General features: G+C 50.8%; 1 protein-coding gene across 1 annotated transcript; it reads right to left on the minus strand.

The window, feature by feature from the left end:
• Nucleotides 1–2,787: 2,787 nt before the first annotated feature.
• LOC144095310 (phospholipid-transporting ATPase ABCA3-like) lies at nucleotides 2,788–16,460 on the minus strand. The gene is made up of 10 exons (XM_077629084.1): nucleotides 16,289–16,460; nucleotides 15,217–15,517; nucleotides 12,546–12,983; nucleotides 11,386–11,698; nucleotides 9,351–10,602; nucleotides 7,677–7,805; nucleotides 6,398–6,728; nucleotides 5,412–5,594; nucleotides 3,934–4,374; nucleotides 2,788–3,500 (listed from the first exon to the last, which is right to left on the minus strand). The coding sequence occupies exons 1-10, from the start codon at nucleotides 16,458–16,460 to the stop codon at nucleotides 2,900–2,902; spliced, it is 4,161 nt and encodes a 1,386-aa protein (XP_077485210.1). The 3' UTR covers nucleotides 2,788–2,899.
• Nucleotides 16,461–21,474: the final 5,014 nt, after the last annotated feature.

The following is a 21,474-nucleotide window of genomic DNA, read 5'->3' on the forward strand; positions in this document are numbered from 1 at the left end:
GGGGGGGGGGGCTTATGGGGCTTTACCACCCCCCCTCCCCCCGAAATTTTTTCGAACTGTCATGCACCGCCGGAAGTCATTCTGGATTTTGCCGCCTACAGTGTCTTTTTCAGACTAGATAAGACATTGCTAACTCGGGTTGGATTTCGTGGCAACTCCCATGCACCTGGAGTCATGTAACGCAAGGGGCCCCATCTTAGCACAAACTTTCAAGGGCCTATTGATGGCTCGCTGTTGAGACAAATTTCGGTGCAATTACTCGCAATACATGACCGGTGACAGCTGCTGCTGCGCAGCACACTGGAACGAAAGACAGCGTCAATGAGATTTTTCCCTGGCAGTTGCATGTGTACAAAAATGTAAAGGTTCTTGAACGACAAACATTCATTAAAATATTTGTCCTCTACTTGCTAATTTCATGGCCTTTACGTTTTTCGTATCAGCGGCATGCACTGCTTTGCTGGTTCCGGACTGATATAGTTCTAGACTTCGTGTGATATTTTATTTACTTAATACGCAAAAACATGGAAGCATTGGTATCAGTTATGTCTGCGACGAGTGAAGGATAAGGGGACAGTTGGTATGACATAACAAAACGTAAAACTGAGCAGGGGACAAGACTAATCATGTCTGCCATGCTTTTTAAGACATACGAGTGCATTCTTTTATTTAAAAAAAAATACTTATTTCACATGTCTAGACAGTGCGTAGCGTTATCTAATACACAATGACATTGTCAATGGCAATGCAGTTATTATTGTTGCGTTTGATCCTTCCACTAATTCTATGAGGAGGCCGGTGCTGCAACATGAGCCCGCCCGCCCAAACAAAATTTCTGGCTACGCCACTGCTAGGCATGTACTACAGAACAATCACAAAAACACCGAAACAATCAACATACTCACGGCCATGGTCAATCAGACTGTGCGGCTAATCAGACGGATCTCCAGCAAAAGAAGAGGCATGAAAGAGAAATATCTATGTCGACTTGTGCAGGCTTTCGTGCTGATCAGGGTCGTCTACTCCTTTCCTTACCTGCAGCTCGCGGAAAGGAACAGGGTCGAAGCTACAATCCGGCAGGCCTACAAAGAGGCCCTTGGGCTCCCGCACAGTACGTCCACGGAAAGGTTGCTGGCCCTTGGGGTTCACAACGCACTCTCGGAGCTGTGGGAGGCGCATCTCGTTTCCCAGCTCGGACGACTCACTCGTACGAGCGCGGGAAGTGCCATCCTATACAGACTAAAGATGTACGAACAGCTCCCAGAGAGAGACGCGAAAACGTTGTTACCCACGCACATCGGGAAAGCTTTTTTGATTAAACCCCTACCTAAGAACATGCACCACGAAGGCCGACGCACAGCGAGGGCTCGCGCCCTATACACACCAAATACGGCCTGAACGACAATGTGGCGTACGTGGACGCAGCAGAATACCGACAAACCCCGAGGAAAGCGTTTGCACTGGTCGCGGTGAACGGGAACGGCGCCCCTTTGGTAGCCGTGTGTATGTAAACCACCACCTCCGAGACGGCGGAGGAAGCGGTAATAGCCTTAGCTGTAGCGAACACGCGTGCTGATATTATATTCAGCGACTCCAAAACAGCCATTCGCAATTTCGCGAGGGGCCGTATCGCATCTACCTCACTCCGCATCCTTCAAAACACCCCCCTTCCGATTAGAGGAAGTTGAATTGATCTGGGTCCCGGCCCACTCGTCTAACCCAGGGAACGAGGCGGCTCACGTGCAAGCCCGAGGTTTCGTCGACCAGGAGGCAAGCGCACCCTCCGACCCGAATTTCACGAGGGACGGTTTCATCTCATCTCATGTTTCACTCATCACTTTAGGATGGAGAGGCGCGCATATCCCCCTCCCCGCAAGTCGTTAAAAGCGCAGGAAGTTACGCGCCGACTGCAAACACGCTCCCTTCTGAATCCCGCAGTGCTTGCCCTCATGTACCCTGGCCAATACGACCCAAACTGCTATAAATATGGTGAAAGGGCCACATACGACCACATTCTGTGGAACTGCGCAAATGATCCGCCTCCGGCGGAGTTGATACAGCTCCCTTCTCCCGAGCGGTGGGGAGCCGTGCTGGTCAGCTCGGACCCTGAGATTCAAGTACGGGCAGTCGAGCGGGCCAATGAGGTCGCCGCCAGCCATGGGCTAGCGGCCATCTAGTATGTGTCTCCTGCAACCTGCTCTCGACACAATAAATGTTTTGCAATCAGATCCAATTCAGGTACTAAACTCATTTTGTATTTTATACACAATGCAATGGAGGAAGAGTTCACGCAGTGGCGTGGGCCGAAAGGTGTATCTCTATATACTCGGTCACCAACTGTTCCCCATTTATGCGAGTTGCTCTAAGCTGAAAGATGTATGTCAGGGGCAGGAAATCAACCTTCGCGAGGCACAACTCTCTTACGGCCACTTTTATATCAAAGCAGCTAGATGGTCAGTACAAAGCGACGCGAATAACTGCACTGATGGACAAATTTACCACGCGGATATACCATCAATTTGTATACAGAAGTGACAGTAATCACACTTCCATGTTTCTCGATGTTTTTATTTTATTCTGCGGTGTAGCCACCGTACAGCCTCGAGAAAGTGGGGGCGGTTGACGGGCGGCATTTCAGAAAATCCGACAAAAGGGTGCGCAGTCATCTGTGTTGTCAGTTTATGAAATACGCTGTTCACAGTACATAATTTCCTTGTGTGAAAACAAAACGGAAGCCATAGCATGGACATGTGACGAAAGTTAGAAAGCATAATTTTCGTTTTTAAGCGTGCCGTCTGATTTTATTCTGCTTGTGTGCACGCGTACCTTTGCTACTTATGGCGTACTTAGGCGGAGCCCAAAGCGGCTGCTATCGCGTCGCGCTCATTCATATCGCTCGCTACAAGGCAATGGCGTCGGCAGCCGGTGTGGAGGCGACCTTTGGCTTCTGGTACTTGACGATCTTGAGCAGCGCATGCTCAAGCGTCATGTCGGTGAGGATGACGTCACTGGCATACGCGGCCACCTGCACTTGCAGCTCGTGCACCCTGGGCACCAGCTGGCTCCAGGGGGCGGAGGGCGTCACCGTGTACTCGATAGAGTGGCCCAGTCTGCCGTTGTATACGGCGCTGGGAAACGCCTTCAGCACGAGCATGTGCACCAGCTTGAGCGCCTCCGCGTCGTAGGCGCTGCTCAGGCTGAGTTTGATGAGGAGCACGGTGCCGACGCACAGCCGATCTCGGAGCTCGGCCACGGTGCCCACGCACTGGAACTGACCTTCGAGCATAATTGCCATACGGTCCGACATAACGACGCAGTCGCTCAGGCTGTGGGTCACAATGAACACGGCCGACTTGACGAGCTGCCGCAGCATGGAGATGGTGCGGTAGATCTTGCGCTTGGACATCAGGTCCAGCCCCGTGGCTGGGTCGTCCATCAGGACCACAGGGGGGAGCCCAATGATGGCGATGGCCACTGCCAGCTTGCGGCGTGTCACGGCACTGCGACAAAACGGTTAAAAAAAAAGTCAGGTTGTTCTAATGCGCTTCAGGCGCCATGGCGCTGCGCTTGCGAGGCCTCCGTAGAACAGTATGTATTTGATGCCATGATACTCCTGCCCCATCCAGCCCAGTGCCAACATTCCCCTTTAACACTGTGGACTTATTGACCAACTTGAATACCAACGAAGCGTTTGTCCTTACAGTCATGCACGATACGTCAGCAACGACTGCAGTCCTAACATGGTCTGCGTCCTAACAATTTTTATGGAAGCTTCCATTACGTCGTTGCTAGGCACACAAGTTTCCTGCGGACAAGCTCTGCCAGAGGCCCAGAAATTACAGCTACAAGCTTGAAAGCTGAGTAGGATACAAAAGGGAGAGCTAGGCTTCAGGTAAGATTGCAACTTCAGTGCCTGCGTACACGCCAGCTCACCCGCACTCCTCCACCGTGTTTTCCACGGATTGCGTTAGGTTCAGGAGGAGGATCAGGTGCTCCAGGAGCCGGTCGATGTCCTCTGGCCGGATGCCCCTGATGTTCGCGTACAGCCGCAGTGTCTGGTGCACCGTGAGGCGACCCAGCACGCTGTCATGCGTGGGGCAGACGCCGATGCGCTGTTCCCACCCGGCCAGGTTCTGCAGCGGCACGTCGCCGATGAGGGCCGTGCCCGACGTGGGCATAGTGCTGCCCGAGAGCACGTTGAGCAGCGTGGTCTTCCCACAGCCGCGCAGACCGGCCACCGCGAACGCCTCACCGGGCTCCACATGGAAGGACAGGCCCCGCAGCACGTTGAGCGACGATATCCTCTTTTTCAGGTCCAGCACCAGCAGTGCAGGCTTGGCCAGATCGTGAGCTGCAACTGCTTTCTCCACGTACCTGCATCAACCGAACAACGTGAGAGAAGACAATGTGTGTGTACCTCTACCACTTTTTCGCTGCCGTTTACTTGGCCCTTTTTTATAGTTACGTTGATTGCGTTTTGTTTACGAAACAGGTGATCCCCAGGTGGTCGAAATCACTCCGCAGCCCTCCACTACGGCACCTCTCTCTTCCTTTCTTCTTTCACTCCCTCCTTTATCCCTTCCCTTACGGCGTGGTTCAGGTGTCCAACGATATATGAGACAGATACTGCGCCATTTCCTTCCCCCCCCCCCCCCAAAAAAAAAGAATTATTATTATTATGTCCTATCTAAGCAAAGAATTCCTTGTAGGCAGGCATGCAGAGCAATAGTACAGTGAACACGCATATTAATAAAAAAAGTAATTTAACAGCTTGTAATCAGTTGAAACTTGCTCCAGTAACACTGTAAACAGTGCATGTCAGCCTATCATTTTAGTGGCATTTTAAAATCGCATGCATCTGGCAAAACGCCACATTCTAAGGCCCTTACGAAAAGGTGCAGAAGTTAAAGCCAGCTAGCTACCTGAAAGCGCCAGCAGTCAGAAGTGGCTATGGAAAAATGGAGAATGCCGCAGTACCTACACAGTAACGAAACAAGCTCGCCTTCTGTGTTCTGGCACATTAGATAAGGCGCTCTATGTTTCGGTTTCCCTCATCGAAAAGTTCATTGTACAAAAACTAACTGTCCTGATACGCGTGGAGTCCTTGCGGCCAGGCAGCACTTTTACCTATTGTTCTGGAATAAAGGGAGGGGTATTCAAGCCTCACATGACGAAATATTAACTGATTCAATATTTGTTCGAAATAAGGGACGCGAAGAGACTCGATACACCGCAAGCAATTGCTGCTATAGAAGTCGCATCGACTACAACATTTATTGGACTGCTTTACCTGAAAACTGGGGTTTACTGCTTGGGCGAGCTGAATGCGTCCGAACACTCAAAACTGAGTTCTTTCCCGGAAATCGCTATTGCAGCGGAAAAACCCTCCGGCTGTCAAAGCAGCGACTCACCTAGCTTCAGCGACCACGTCGGGGGGCATTTCTTTCTCGTTCAGGGGGCTGGCCACTCCGGACGCGTCACCCGCCTTGCCAGGCGCCCAGAAACGGAACAAGCCTTTCTCGAACAGCGCCAACAGCAGGAGCAAGATGCACCCTTCGGCCACCATCACCAGCAGCTCGGCCAATATGCCGTCTCTGTGCGGATCGCCGAGAGTGCGGTGATTGAGCGGTGCAGTTTTACAGCGAAGCCGTTAGCGGCTCACTTGTGGCGTGAGCATTGGCGTGTGTGATGGCGTAACATCACGTGACCAGCGCTTCCAAGTGACCGGTGACGTCACCGACAGCGAAGAGCCGTCCAAGCGCGCACCACACATGTATTGGCGAAGTCTCCTCAAAGCACGAACAGCTGCGCTAGTCAAACGCGTTAATAAGAAAACACAATAATAGAGGAGTTTCTTGGTGTAAAGCGGTATCCATGTAGCACATTTCTCGATCATCACTGTTAAGTCTTTGGCTGTGCTCAAACTGAGCTCCTTCAGCAGCTATTCAAACTTCTTAATATACCTCCCTAGTACACTTCGCGGCGCTCCGCGATGGAGCTTCCGATTCAGAGACAGAATCCGCGTTTTTGGGCCAACAGTAGTCAAGTCAGTTAACAAGCCTAGTCTTCCCGGCATTCCCGCAAGCTTGCACAAACGACGGCGCCAGTTTTCAGTCTAGGTAACAGCTATTGAGAAACTATGCTGCAGACCTCACGAAACTCCAACCTTCCCAACCCGGGCATCGGCTTATTGCTCGTCGAATTGCAGGCACTGCTAAGTGCTCCATGGGCATCGCCATTTTGTACACATGGCTGTTGTTCTCACCCGGAGCACTGCGCGGTTTTAGCGGTAGCGCCAGGCGCGCACAGCTGTCCAACGAGCAATGTGACAGTGCCCAGGTTAGTGTGAGAGACTGCAAGCTCGACTCCCGTGAGTGCATTCCAACTGCCAGCGTGCCTGTGCAGGGAGAATGAGGCCAGCTTGCTGACGCTGGTCCCGTTGGAGGCGTAGAAGTGGGCGCAGCAGTAGCGCAGGTTGGGCAGGAGCACGGCGCCCTCGTCCAGGCTGTTGTGCACGTAGGCGCACACGTCGCGGACGTCGGCCATGGAGCCCGTGCAGTAGTTCTCCTCGGCCACCTTCTGCGACGTCTTTATGAGCGCCCACGTGTACGAGAAGGGCGGCAGCAGGTAGAGAAGCCACAGGGTCGGCTCCCGTGGCGGGTCCTCCACCATCAGCTCGGCGGTCTGCCCGATGAGCGACAGCTGGTAGGCCAGACCGCACACCGTGCCTGCATGCACAACCAAATTGGAAACGGTCTGTCTGTTGCGCGGCCGTCTAAAAACCCGCGCGCATGCAGTGCATGATGAATCGGTGGCAGTGGTTTTATTAGAACAAAAAATTCAAAGGGACCCTAATTCCATTACGTGTTGGCAATGCTATAGTATTAGCAGCTGTTGATGCCTTTACCGGAAGTGGCGTCACTACTCGTCTAGTGACGTCACTTCAATACATTGAATGAGAATGCTCTGGTGACGTCAATTCCCATCAGCAGATGGGAATGCTCCGGTCTGGCGACGTCACTTCTGAAGGCAAAAAAAAAAAAGCGAAAGAGGAAGCAGTGCTAAAACAGGGGCCTGTTGGTTCTGCACCTTTGTTTACTGCGCGCTATCACACAACACTACTGACGATGAGACAGACGAAGAAACAGACAGTACATTGGTGAGATCAGCATAACAAGACATAGAAATGCAAGGATATAAAGAGAGATTAGAGAGGAAAATGTAATCTTCGAAGCAGATCCTGAAAATTATTAGTGACTTCCACTGCCTTAACAGAAGGAGGAAAAGACAACCAAGAACGGAGAGAGTTGGGGGAGGGGGGACACGTGCATCATCGTGACCAAAAACTGGACGCATCATGCGCTAAAGAATGTATAAAAAGCGAGTGTTACATGCCTAATGAACACTTGCCAGTTCGTGCCTCGTATGTATATTTGTCGGTATGTTCGTCTTCTCATCGTCAATAGTACTGCGTCGTAGCGCGCAGTAAACTAAGACGAAGAGAAGGTTGGAGACGATGGGTGGCGAGTGGGGGAGAGTAAGGTGGTAATACGGCGTTTCAGCCGCACGGCTACGGGGCGGGCTTCTGGGGGAACACGAATACTACCGCTTACTCTGCCGCATCAATATCATTGATCATCCATCATTTTGCTACGACCGGGAACGATTGCACCTACCGCTTACTGATGCTACGACGTTGACAAGGATGAATCCGGACAGCATGGAGTCCATGAAGAAGGAGAACCAATAGACGAAGGCCAAGATGCTGTGCACGTACGCCATGAAGATGCAGAGCACGGCCGGCGCTGCGTCGCCAAGCGCCAGCCATGGCTGAGAGACTCGCAACCCATAAATGGGTTAATGCAAAGGTGCTAATATGACATTTCGCTCGGCGTAGTGTCATTTCAGTAGTTGCACATCGTATATAGAGCTCCGCAGACTCAAGGCAAGGGCTTCATCTGTGCGCCACGCTTTGCTCGAATGATATTCATTCCAGTTCGGTTGCTGGGATGAAGCCTTAGGTTAGTGTCCGTGGCGCAGGCCAACACCTCAGCGACGACTGTGTTGGCAAGGGTTTATGAAACTTTGAAATAAAACAGCTCCTTCTGCTTACAGAGCTTGAAATTATTTGTAGGTGAGTTGTGGTCGCAGAAACACCGCAGATCGTCAGTTCTGTGCTTACTATTGGGGAATTATGGGAACAATTAATAACTGCGCAAAAAGGATGGGAGAAGAGAGAAGATCCTGATTAGGGCCTGACAGATGTTTTAGGCTTCCATACACTTGTACCGCAAGGAGTTAGAGTTTCTTGGATTGACGAGATGATTATGGCTTTTGTCTTTGTGGTTGGTGCGCATGCGCTCTGTTGTTGAAGGAAGGAGGAGTTGGTGGAATAAACCAGTTGTTAGTCTGCGCTTGTGTCGTGTGGTTCTTCTCTTTTGTCCCGTACTTTTTGCGCAGTTATTCATTGTTCCCATAATGTCGTACCAACTAGCCCCTCACCGCACTCTTCTAGGTTTTATTGGGGAAGAGCCTGGCGTGAATTTGAGTGAACGGAAAAGACATTACGCACAAAAGGCAGTGAGACAACTTCATGGATTAAAAATGTGGGGACATGTTATGCTATTTACTTATGGTTTCAATTCACAAATTTAAGAAGAGCATTTTTAATGCTTAGTCTGGCCCATCGAGCTACGAAAGGCTGATTTTTTTGCAATACGCAGCTTTAAAAATAAAACCTAAATTTGAAGCACACGCGTTACGCAGTTGTTAGCTGGCTGCACATGTGTTGTTAGCACGCTGAAACCACGCGTGTATATTACTCCTCAGATGAAGCGCATTGTATCTCCTTGTCAGAGAGTATGAAAAAAATGACAAAGACATCTACCTTACGTGTCGGCAATGCAGTAGTAGCATTTTAGCCTGTTGATGCATATCCCATAAGTGACGTCACTTCACTTCTCTCGAGCCAATGGGGGAATTTTATGACCGACGACGGCTCATGATTTTTTTTTTCTGCAGCGAGGCTTTTAATGCTGTCGCATTAAAAACTTAGCGGAAAACATTAACCGCGCTCACTATAGAAATAAATTACGTGGCTCGGTTAGAGAATGCTGCTGCTTCAGCTTTGGACTGCAGTGTTCTAGTGTTGCGCCTCTTACCGAGTTCGCATTTCCGGAAACATGCAGCTGCATTTTCTTCGCTTGCCGCTCTGCTAGTAGCAGAAACAACACGTTCCCTTTGTAGATCGAAAGCGAAGAGCGCTGCATGTTCCCGGCAATTAGGGATCATCACGAATGCGCTCGCGTGGCTGTTCTGTCCCACACCTGCGAAATTCACGGTCGACTTACCGACATCGAAGAACATCGGATCGCAGAACGAAACGGGGAAGAACATGCAGAAGAGCGAGATGACGGACATCAGCATGTCCCAAACGTAGTTGCCCATCCAGTACACGAGCGGCGGCACTCCGGACATGAGCTGCATCGCCTTGGAGTTGCTCACACGGTCGTCGATGGCGAACAGCACGAAGCTGGCCGCCGTCACCGACGTGGCCGCCGGCAGCAGGATAAAGCGCATCAGCCGGGTGGCAACGATAGCGTGCAGCTCCTCGGCGGCATGGTATCGGCGCAGCGAGCGCGAATAGATGCTGTGGTTGCGGCGACGCATTGGCTGCAGCATCGACACCATGGAGGCCTGCGAGTCGTCGGACGCCCAGCGCAGCAGTGCCGTGCCCAGGAGGTTGGCCGAGGCCGACTGCGTGTGGTAGAAGTCTCCGTGGTACCAGGCGATGGCACGCCCCGAATTGCCGTCGGCATCGGCCACGAACTCGGCTCCCGCGACGGCGGACCGGTGTGCCGTCCGGTCACCCTTGAGATTCCTCATGTACGCGTCCATGTTGCCCACTTCGTTGACAGTGAGGGACGCTGAGCGGGCGTGGGGCCGGAAAAAAGAGTCGGCGAGCTGCGTGGACGCGCTGTCGCGCGCGAGCAGGACCCCGGACTCCGGGTGGAGCGTCGCCAAGTCGTAGACAGTCAGGTCGGCCCCGAAGTGCACCGCGAGCCGTTCTTCGTAGCTGGCCTGGTAGCGGCACACGAGGAACATTAGGAGCGACGGCAGCAGCCAGCAGGCCAGAGGCGTGTACAGCGTCTGCCTCATGTAAAGGCGCCGCTTGGTCAGCATGGCGAGGAAGATCTGGTAATTGCGGGGCTTTCCCGCCGCCAAGTCGTACAGGGCTTGCATGTGCTCCTGGATCTGCACCGACGACTCGTACGCCTCCTGCGGCAGCTGCGTGAAGCCGCCGACGTCGGCTGTGGCCATGGCCATGACGTTCTCGGTCTGCTGGACCGCGGTGGCACCGATGTTTGTCATACCCATTTGCGCCTTGCCCTTGTCCAGGGCCGCGCGGCGCTTGGACTCGACGCTGCTGGCGTCGATCTCCATGATGACGCGCAGGAATATGTCCTCGATGGTGATCACACCCACCTTGTACGACTCGACGCCGTATTGCCTCTGGCGCTGCTCGACGACTTGCAGCGCCTTCGACACGGCCACGTGGTCTCGCCGGTCGCCGAGGTTGACGATCGCGAATTGCTTGTGGTCCTGCGTGGCCGCGGAGCTTGCGCGTTTTATCGGCGTAGCGGTCCAGTTCTGAGCGAATTTTAAATTATGTTGGGGCTTCTTTGGTCGTGTTAAACCAAAGAACCCTAATATCAAGGCAACTGACATATTATATTGTATTCAAGCGTCGCTTGTCTACTCACATATGCGTATGACATTTTGGAAAGCACGTCGGTCTGTCCAAATAATAGGCTACTCCAGCATTTGGCTGTATAACTAACGGCAACGCCAACCTGACACTGTTAAGTTTTTCTATAAAGGGTAAACAATTGTATACTGTGGGGAAACCGAGTACACCTGTTGTCATCACCGCCTTTCGGGGGTGGTAGAAAAATCTGGGACTATATTTTTTGATCGTTACATGAACATTATCAGGTGATTGTCTGCTAATAAGGTCACATTATTAGTTGTAATGATAATAATAGTGTTGGCGCGTAATCGGCTTTATAAACGCACTGTTATAACGAAAGTTCATGCCAAAATACCGTAAACAAAAAGATTCAAAGAAGTGCTGATCAGCTGATCGCCTGCTAATAAGGTCACATTTTTATTAGTTGCAATGATAATAGTAGTGTTGGCGCGTAATTGGCTTTATAAATGCACCGTTATAACGAAAGTTCATGCCAAAATACCGTAAACTATAAGATTCAAAGAAGTGCTGATCAACAAAGCGAGAAAGCAGGTATTAGCAATCGATTCAGCTTCTTGGTGCGGCTAAACAAGGCAGCTTGCTAGGCTCCTCACACGGTTCACACTTTATCGTACCTGCAGGACGCGTGTCTCCTTGGAAACCTCCTGGAGCGCCTCCACGACCTGGCTGGTCTGGAAATTGGGCGCCTTGGTCAAGTGCAGGTTGTAACCGCAGCCGTAGCGTCGGCGCAGGAATGTGGGTGTACCAAAGCACTTGAGGCCTCCGTAGCCGAGGATAGCCGTCCGATCAGCTACTGCGTCAATGTCGTCGATGTCGGATGTCGTCATGATGACGCAGGTCTTCTGCTTTGCCTGTACCAGCACATTCCACACGTGGTAGCGGGACGCGATGTCCATTCCGAACATGGGCTCGTCTAAAATAAGTACCCTGTTGGTGTAAAAAAAAGAATTTGGACATCGCTGTGAAAAGAGAAGTTGAGAATGAATGTACGACAATATTAGCGTGCGTTCTATCAGTTTATTGGGGCAGAGTTTACAGAAACATTTTCCAAACTGAAAAAAAAAACAGTCCTGCTGTACTAGGCGACGCATTTGTTTTGAGAAGTCTGTACAAAGCGGACACCTTTTTTATGGCTGCGTTCCATATGTCCAGCCCCTCAAAGAGGAAGAGGACCTGCACCATGCCTGTGTTGATACGACATTAGACCTTTTCCTTGAAAATACTATAACAGAGTGTGTTGTTACTCCACGGTAAGCAGGAACAGAAAACCCCAATGGCATCGGGGAAACCAGTTTTCCTGATAATCTCTAAATGCACTTTGGCAAACTGCTGTAGTGAATTGCGTAACTCTGCTACGTTACGAAAAATAAATATCAGAGTTTCACAGCAAACATGCACAGAATCACGGTATGCAGCGAAGCAGAGAGAGTGATATCTAACCAAAGTATAGATATATAGGTCTTGCGGGGCCATCAGTACATGATTATTTTGGTAAATGGTAACCTAATTGATCTTGATAATGATTATGTATTTGTTTTGGTAATATTTCCCAGTTCCCTGGTTTCGCTCCTACTGCTGGGTTTGAGATAGTGTGTTCATGTTTGTGTGGCTTATATATGTCTATGAGGCAACACCTCGCAAGCATTGTCTCTAAAGCCCGACACTCATGATGATCATTTGTCGCGGTGTTGGCTTTTCATCGCATTGTTAGCGGGCTTACACAAGTATGGCACATATCAGGTAACAGAAGCCAGCTCGTGCACGGTGCGGGTACCTGGGTGACAGAAGGATGGCAATAGCCAAATCCAGTCGCCTTTTGCACGAAGCGTTCATGTTTAGAGACATCATGGCGGACACCTCGGTCAAGAGCAGCATGTCTTTGACTTCGATAGCCCGGTGGACGAGCGTCTCGCCCATCAGGCCTGCGAGGCCGCCGAAGAAGAGCAAGTGCTCGTAGGCGGTCAGGTCGCTGAACAGCACGGGCCTCTGCAGAACGACGCCCATGCTGGCGCAGGCGCTCGCCGTCTGGGTGGTCACGTCGTAGCCCTCGACAATGACTTGGCCTCCGGTGGGCGGCTGCATGCCGGTCATGATGCGAATGAGCGATGTTTTGCCCGCGCCGCTGGGGCCCATCACGGCCAGCAGCTCGTTCGCGTACGCCTTGAAGTTCGTGTCGCGGAGGACGTGGGTGTGCTCCTCTTCGTACTCCAGTCTGCGCCGTGGTTTCGCAAGAGGACAAAAAGAGTGGTACGGGTTTAGTATATTTAAACCGAGTAGGACGTGCGAAAGCACGTGTTCATTCTTCAACTGGAGGGGACATTTAAGCTCCGCCTTAAGGGTATGACGCGATAGCTTTAGTGGGTATAGAACGGAAACGGGCAGAGTGGGTGAGGGAACAAACGAGAGGTAATGACATTGTAGTCGAGATCAATAGGAATAAACGGGCTTGAGAAGGGCCGCAGCTGGCAAATAACGGGGTTAATTGGAGAGGCATGGGAGAGGACTTTGCTCTGCAGCTGGCGTAGCCAGGCTGATTATTGGTGACCATGATGATGGCCCATATATGCAGAATCGGTCATTCTCTGCTTAACATTCATAGATAGCGGCAAGTCCTCATACCACTACCAGCGCAATGGTGCAGCGGTTAAGCGATGCACTCTGTACTGGCACATGGCTGTTTCTATCACAGCGACCGGTATAGGATTGTACAACTCATGTTGCTCTTCTCGAGCAGCCTCTCGCGACGAGTCATTAACTGCCACCTGTTACTTGCCTCCCATTGGCTGCAGCTTGCCCGACGCTCCTCCGAACTAACCCGAGCTTACCCGAGTAACTCGGGTAGCTCGGGTTAGTTCGGAGCACGGGACAAGACAAGATTCTTGCTCGGCGTTGGTATGTCTGTAGTAGTGCTCTTGCACTATAAATTCACGCGTTATCTTTGCCGCGTGGTTGGAAGGACGAGGTATCAGCTACTCTTGCTTCGGCTTGCAGCCAATCCATGCATGGCGAAGCATAATTGAGCAGGCACAACAGGGCTCCAGGTACGCCATAGATTTTAGTGATGCTCTTCCTTGAATATGTTGAGATTGACTGCTCAAAGACGAAGCATTTGTGATCCAGACTCGATTCGTATCATGAGCTGATTTATTCCGTACTCCGATAGCTGTATCGCCGAGACATCTGAGGTCAGCTAATCATTGTCAAAATGCGCGCAACTGATCTAATGCAAGAATGGGGTTTGTTATCTTTAGGCACCGGCACCATAGCGCTGGTCCATGACAATAGCCAGAAACCTAATTCTCTGATTATTATTCTTCTTCGTCACAATATGAGCGGTTTTTAGGGACCGTGATTGGCTGGCAGCACATCTAGGTTCTAGGACATTGCACGGCTTGTTCAGACAAATGTAGAACCCCTGCGATTTCCGGACAGCGCTATAGGATTGGTATATCGTGGGCCACCGCCGCTGAGGCATCGATGTTCACAAGACAAACGACGAGAGCGGGATACCACTTATATGCTGTTGTCGTGACCCGCTTCCCTCAGTCTTGCAATGGACGGAAATTTTGTTTTTCTTGCCGCCGTATCACAGATCTGGCAGATGGCGTTACAAAACTGCTGCCGCTCACTAGGTTGCCTGTTAAGGCGTCGTCCTTGTTATGCGTAACGTTTCAGCGCAAGTAACAAAATCTGACTTGGGCGTCTGCAGTCCGAAATGTGCAGGCGTGAGGCATGTTGAGGCGTCGCGACTCCGTGAACATGTGGGCTGAACCCATCCATGTCCCAGTCTCTCTAATCAACCGGTGATGAAAATCGCGAATAATAAAACAGCAATTTTGTTAATGCGATATCATTGGCTCTCTCGAAATTCTCCGATTGCTCGAAAGATTGGCCGAGTGATGTCATCGCAACCTTCAATGGTGGACCGCCCTATAGGTCGAGAGAGGTCACGCGATCTTGTGACGTCATCACAACCTGCCCAGTGTGGCAGGCGGCAACCTGACACCGGTTTGTGAGCAACCTGCTCAATGTGGCAGGTGGCAATTAATGATTGGTATAGACAGATCACGTAGCCTAGTGACGTCATCACAACCTGCCCACCGTGTTGAGCAATTTAGTTTCTAGATAGCAACCCAGAGGGTATAAGTGCGCTTCAAGAGCAACCCGGGGCCGTCCCGTGTCACTAAACCAAAAATCAGAAAAAAATTTGTATATGCAAATGTCAGCATCGTGACAGCATAGCGGAAAACTACTGCAGCGAGTAGTCCTAATATGGCGGTTGATGGACCGACAATTGCAAAGAAACTGACGCAAACACACACAGAAGTTGCAACAGAAGCTGCGACCAATGTGAAATCTAATACTATAGCATTCCATTCTGAAATAGTTTTCTTTGTGAGCTCTCTAAGCGGCGGACATTATGCACATATACGACAGGCTCTCACCTGTTGACGAAGACGACCTCCTGCTTGTCTCGCGGGTAATGCTCGAAGTGGACACCGTCGGGCGCTACGGGCGGTATCTGCTGGAAGGCCCCCTGTCGCTTTGGGAGCCAGTACGCGGGAGAGAGGGGGAACCAGGGCACCAGTGGCACACCGCGCGTCCACGAGAGCACGTTGTTCATGTACCAGATTGTGATGCACATGACCAAGCTGTACGTCAGCATCACCGTCCACACCTCCAGCATGGTGACGTTGTCGCGCTGGAGCACGTACTCTGACACGGATGAAAAGCTGTACGGCTCGCCTGACAAAGGGACGACGACGTTGAGATGTGGTTAGATGCGTACTGGCAAGCTCAGTGACATTACGGACATACACGAGCACGGATAGAAGTGAACGAAACATGGTCGGGTATTGTTACTGCATTCGCGTCTCGCCTGGCAAGAAGTAAGAGCGCAATGTGTTTTGCGAGCTGCATTTGCAGTATTGTCGCTCAAGCATCTATAGTTGGATACAACTCAAGAACGAAGCGGTCAATGCCTCTCAAAGCAGGCCCTCCAGTCAATGGCGCCGAGCGATTCTCATGCTGTTGTGGTTAATCCCTTTGTACCCGGTAGCATGGCATGGAGTTGATTTCACGCGTTGAAGAGTATCTGGCTCCCCTAAGCCTGTCGCTGTGTGGCGAAAGCCATCAAGCACGTTCTCAGTATGATACAGCAAAAACCTTGTCACTTTTCAAAAGCAAGATGCTTCCTAAAGTGTTGAAGCGGCGGCCAATTTTCTTTAGGACAATTGCAGTGCTGCTGATGCCGTTCAGTAGCATTAACTGTACAGTATTCACAAAATTTCATTTTTTAGACAGTTCCCGCTTTCTATATATACAGCTTAGCCTGCAGTAATCCTCTTTAAACCATACCGGGGCAAAGTACCACGTTGTTTACCATTGAGAAGGACCTAATATGTGCACTTTTTCGCTCCCCTTAGTTGCATTCCTAAAATATTTTGCGGGCACATTTACCGCATTAGCGAGCCGATCAGTGTCTGTGCACTTTCGCCGCAAAGCGCGCAGCCTTACCAATAACGTTTGCGCAGCCGATTATGCGGAAGCACCAGTGCAGAGCCATGCATGGCAGCACCGAGCTCAGCAGCTTGGTGAGACGACTCAGCCGAATGTAGTGCGCCGAGAGTCCCTGGAAGTCCTCCAGCGTGAGCCAGGGCGTGGCGTACGCCGTTATCCAGTAGCACATGGCGAACAGGATGGCCCCCGTCGTGTCGGAGAAGAACAGCGACAGAACCATGGCCGTCGTGATGTACTGGATGCTGAACAGCACCAGCGACACCAGCGCCACTCTTTTGTCGGTGTTTTCGAGGAAGGTGGTGTGCAGGCCTCCGCTCTCGTACTCGACCGTTGTCATGTAGGTCATGACAATGAGTATGCTGAGGCTTCCTTTGAACATGGCCGCCAGGAAGTGGCCCAGCCAGTAGACTGCGTCTTTCAGGCCAGCCAGCCGTAGCTTCTCGCGGATGCCGCCGTGTGCTTCTTCGGACAGGCGCCCGACGAGCGTGCAGAAGGGGACGAGATAGCCGATGCCTATGCGCACTACCATGATCCAGCGCTCGGACGCAGCGTCCTCGGGTACCGGGCCCTCGCTCATTCGCCGAGTCGTCATGCGGTAGGTGCGTCTCGAAGCGACGTCCTTGCCGTTCGCTGCGGCGAGCTGGCGAAGCTTTTCGGCCTTGGCTCGCACTAGCGCGATCTGACAGTAGGCGATGCTCTCGCGTTGCGACACCGGGTTGGGCAGAGTGCTGAAGACCGCGAAGATGTTGCGGCGCCGCTGAATATAGTGCGGGTCGTCGAAGAAGCGCACGGTGAACTCGAGGTCGTTTTGGTTGCGGGGCTTGCCGAAGACGACCGCGATGACGCGCTGTTCGGGCCCGTACTTCGGCTGAGGGGTCAACCGGTAGAAGGTGTCGAGCATGTCTTTCTCGCTGTTGAAACCGCGCGTCTTCACGTGATCGTTCAGCGAAAACGCGGCTTTCACCAACTCCTGGTTTTCACCTTTTTCACCGCGGGGAGTGTAGAGGATCTGGGGGGAAAGATAAGAAAATTAGCGCTATGCTAGCTTGTGAAGGACGCTGGAGAGTTGCCGTGAGGAAAAGTACAATACAGCCGCCGAAAAAGAGCAGATAAAGTACGCAGGAGCACAGTCGGTTGTTGATCGGACATACAGTAACATGAAGCCGTGCTTTGAGCAAAGTTGGCGGGAGAGAGTGGACTAGTGTGCCAAATGAAGAACAGAGCGAACACAAACAAGACAGCCTTAGGCAAAAGTGGACAGAGTGCAATGCACCAGCTGAGTGTTTTTTTAAAGTTTTTTTTTTGCAATTAACACCAACTATTGCACAGTTTTATTGCTTTACTTAAATTGAAACTGAACTGTCACTTACGCACACTCGTTGTCATAAGCTTATGCAACACAACTTTGGCAAATAAATTTATTTTCATTGCGTCCACGGCGAATTTCTCGACACTTAATATTGCGCTGTGCAATTTGCAAACTCAAAATTAGGCTGCATACATCCATTTCACGCTGCGCTCAAATAGGCGGCGACGGAAATTGTTTTTTCGCTAAAATTGCGTTCCATAAGCTTCTCACTGCGGGTGCATTTTGCTTTTGTTTAGGAAATGTTTTACTAGCGTTATAGTAGCAATGGGTGGTGTTGCTTGGTACCTTTAAGCCTGTCATGGCGGCATACTGTCTCTAAAGAGCTTAGTATAAAAAGCGAAAAAGACGCTGGAATCTAACTCTTAAAATACATGTGCAGTGTTGGTCAAAAGTTCCGAGGCCACAGGGTCTGCCTTTAGGCAGTATATTAGGGCACTTACGGCACCTACCAAGGTTCTCAGCTACCAAGGTTCTCAGGGCCGAGGATGAGACTCACCCTCCAGATTTTTTTAACTTCGCGTATGTCATAAGTGCCCCAATATATGGTTTGAAAGCAGACCCTGTCACCTGGGGATATATGCCCAACTCTGTACGTTCCACTGTCTCCATGTTGGATGAACTACCATACTAGCTGTACATCAGTCAACAGCACCGGATCTGCTCCTAGCATGGAGCTCCATTGGGCAGTCTGCTAAAGTTGCACCTTGTCACGTTTCTTTCCACGCCCTACTAGGCCTGAGCATCCTTGAAAACTTGGCCTGAAAGCCCTGAGTGGCGGGACAGTTAGTCATTTACGGACTTTTCGATCAGAGGACAGAATTTTATGCATATACTTTCAGGTAAATTTCCAAACCGATGTGATTATAGTGCATTTTCCTCCTCCATATGGTACGTTGTCGGCCATATATGGCAGCATTCCTTGCTCATCCGACAAGAATTCTAAAAGCGGATGGAACATGCACAAATGAACAATGCAAAGAGCATGCGAAGCAGTCCTTGCCAGCTGTGGAGCGTTGAAGTGGCTCTCGTTGCGTTCGGGGTAGTCGCGGGGCGGGCTCAGCCTGAGGCAGGGTGGCTTCTCGCAGGAAGCCGCCGGTGGCACCAGCGGCCTGTCTTGCTCAACGGCGAAGAACGAGAGGCAGATGAGGGCCACTTCGAACAAGGTGATCATGTAGTGGCGCTTGATCGCCTGCACGTATACGTCCTTCCACACGATGGCGTAGACCTGCAAAAGGACGCTCATGGCGCTGCCTGTCGGGGCAGCGTCAGAGAAGGTGGCGTCGGGTGACTGATGGTGACCTCGCCCTAGTGTGTCTACGGCACTCATTCAGCCAAAGCGAAAAATCATGCGTGTCGACGCGGGGAACGTTTTTTCCTGCCACCACCTTTTCATGTAGCGAATGTTCCAAGAGAGTATATCTGCACCTGTGCTCTTTTTTCTTGCTAGCGTTCAACACGTCATATTCTTATTGCGCAATTAACTTGATCATTCTTTTCCTCTTTTTTTAGCATCAGCTGTTTTCTATAAAACGCAGTCTTTGGAATAGTCATCGTTATTTTTCCCGATTCTCGCACACGCATAAAATGGTGCCGAAAGGGCAACTCCTTGATTTCCATTTTAGATGCCGACAGTGAATCTTATATCTCTTTTTCACTTCTTCTCATCAGTGTATATTCAATTCCTGGGCCCAACAACAATCTTAAACAATTACGGACCTATTAAACTTTAAGTCTGGCTGCAAGTGCTTTACGCTGGGGTGTTTACTACTGGCGGAATATCTACTGAAACAAGACCGTGAAACTAAACTTTTGCGTTACCTTTTGGAGAGAGAAGGAAGGAGGCGCATCCCCTTCACAATCACCCTCTATCTCCTTGCCGTTTTTTAACTCCCACCTAGAAAGGTAGCAACTACCTGCCACGGTGGCTCAGTGGTTAGAGCTCCTGGCCACTGTGCCGTTGGACCTGGGTTCAATCCCAGCTTCGGCGGCCGCGTTCCAATGCAAGGGAAAAAATTCACCGGACGGTTACGATTGTGTGACGCGATGTTCAGCGAGAGCTGTTTAGGCGTTTAGTTTTGGGGATATTTTGCTGGCGCACTGGTGTAGTTGCCACGTGGTGCACCCCTGCACTGGAAGGCGAGTGTTCCGAACAGGGCCACCCGCAGGCGACTCAGGTTAACCGGTTACGCCGACGGCGGACGACTACGACACGGAAGCCAGGGACGGGCGCCTAACAGCTATCGCTGTAACACAAAAGGGGCCCCGTTTGCTGTGCGATTCAGTGCACCTTAAAGATACCCGAGTGGTAGAAATTGTTCCGGAGTCCTCCACTGGTGCACCTTTTTCTCTTACTCCTTCCTCCTTTCTCTCAAGGCGCCGTTGAGGTGTCCACCGAGAAATGAGGCAGTCCACTGCGTCTTTCTTTTCCTCAAAACCAATTTAACAGCCTTCCGCAAACACTGAACAGCGTGAGGGTCCCGCTATCTGCAACAGCCCTCACCGCCCACGCGTCGCATGGTGTTACTTCACATCGCAGTAACGAGATTGTGCTTTTTCGAGTCATTCCTAAAGCTTTAGCCTTTCATGCGCAGTGTCATGTTACCTTCACATAGAACTCAAACAGCGTTTGCTGATATGCGGCCGCGAATCGCAGTGGCGTATATCCAAGATCTCGGGCCAAGTTCGCGGGAATAACTTTCGGATCACATGTATTAAACACGTTTACTATTAGGCCCCCATTTGCATTGCCTGTAGACACGCTTGCGGCAAGAATACATGCCCTCGCATTTTTAACTAAAAACAGGGCGCCGTTAACCTCGCGTTTAATTCGCAGATCAAAAAGCAGATGTGCGACGCGCCGCTCTTACACTGATTGTTGGGAAAAATAACGCTAGAGTTGCATGGAAGGCTACCATTGAGCATCGACCTCTTGTTCGCTCACTAAATAACTGATCGACCCATTCGCGGTTTGATTCACTTAACAAAAGCACGTACGAACGAAAAAGAAATGCGTCGTGCATAGGCGTATGCACTGAACGATATATGATACCGAAGTTAGAGAGCTGTTTTTTTTTTTTGCACCACTACAATTACGACAAGGTCTGCATCACAGATACGAAGCCTGAAAGTGAAGGCACGATGCAAAGACGACCCGAATCGATACCAGTGAATGGGTTAGTCATCTGGTGCGATAGCATACTGTATGCTATTTTGATTCCAAACCAGGCGACGGTCTGCCATTACAGTCCTCCATAGGCGTGAACAGAGGGGGGCAAGGGGGAAAGTGACCCCCCCCCCCCCCCCCTAATATATAGAGTAGAAACGGGGCTCAAATTTTTTACCATATTCTTTTTGCTACTCCGAAGGCATGAACGGACGCTACCATGAACTTTGCTCCCCCCCCCCCCTCTTATGGAGAAACCTGTGCACGCCTACAATGTCTTCCACAACATCACCACCATAGGAAGTGGTGTGAGAAAGGTGCATATATACGACCAAAGTAATCATATTTGGCAGTGCTGACACGGAATATCTCGTTTTCCTCGGTATTTTCCGAACGAGAACACCAAAAAACAGTATGGAAACATAGCGCAGAGTCTCACTGACAGTAACCGCAATTGTGCTCATTACCGGTAGTTGGTTCGCATGCTACGAGCAGTGCAGCTAAGAAATCTGAAAGCAGTACAACGGGTCAATTCTAACTCGCTTAATTGGAACTTCCAGTTTACTCGAACTGAGGCTTTAGTCCCGCCACCAATAAGCGCTTTAGAAAGGCTTCCCTCGATTCGAGCTCCACACTATTGAAAACAAATTT

This window comes from Amblyomma americanum, chromosome 6, assembly GCF_052857255.1.
Source record: "Amblyomma americanum isolate KBUSLIRL-KWMA chromosome 6, ASM5285725v1, whole genome shotgun sequence".
NCBI classification, from domain to species: Eukaryota; Metazoa; Arthropoda; class Arachnida; order Ixodida; family Ixodidae; genus Amblyomma; species Amblyomma americanum.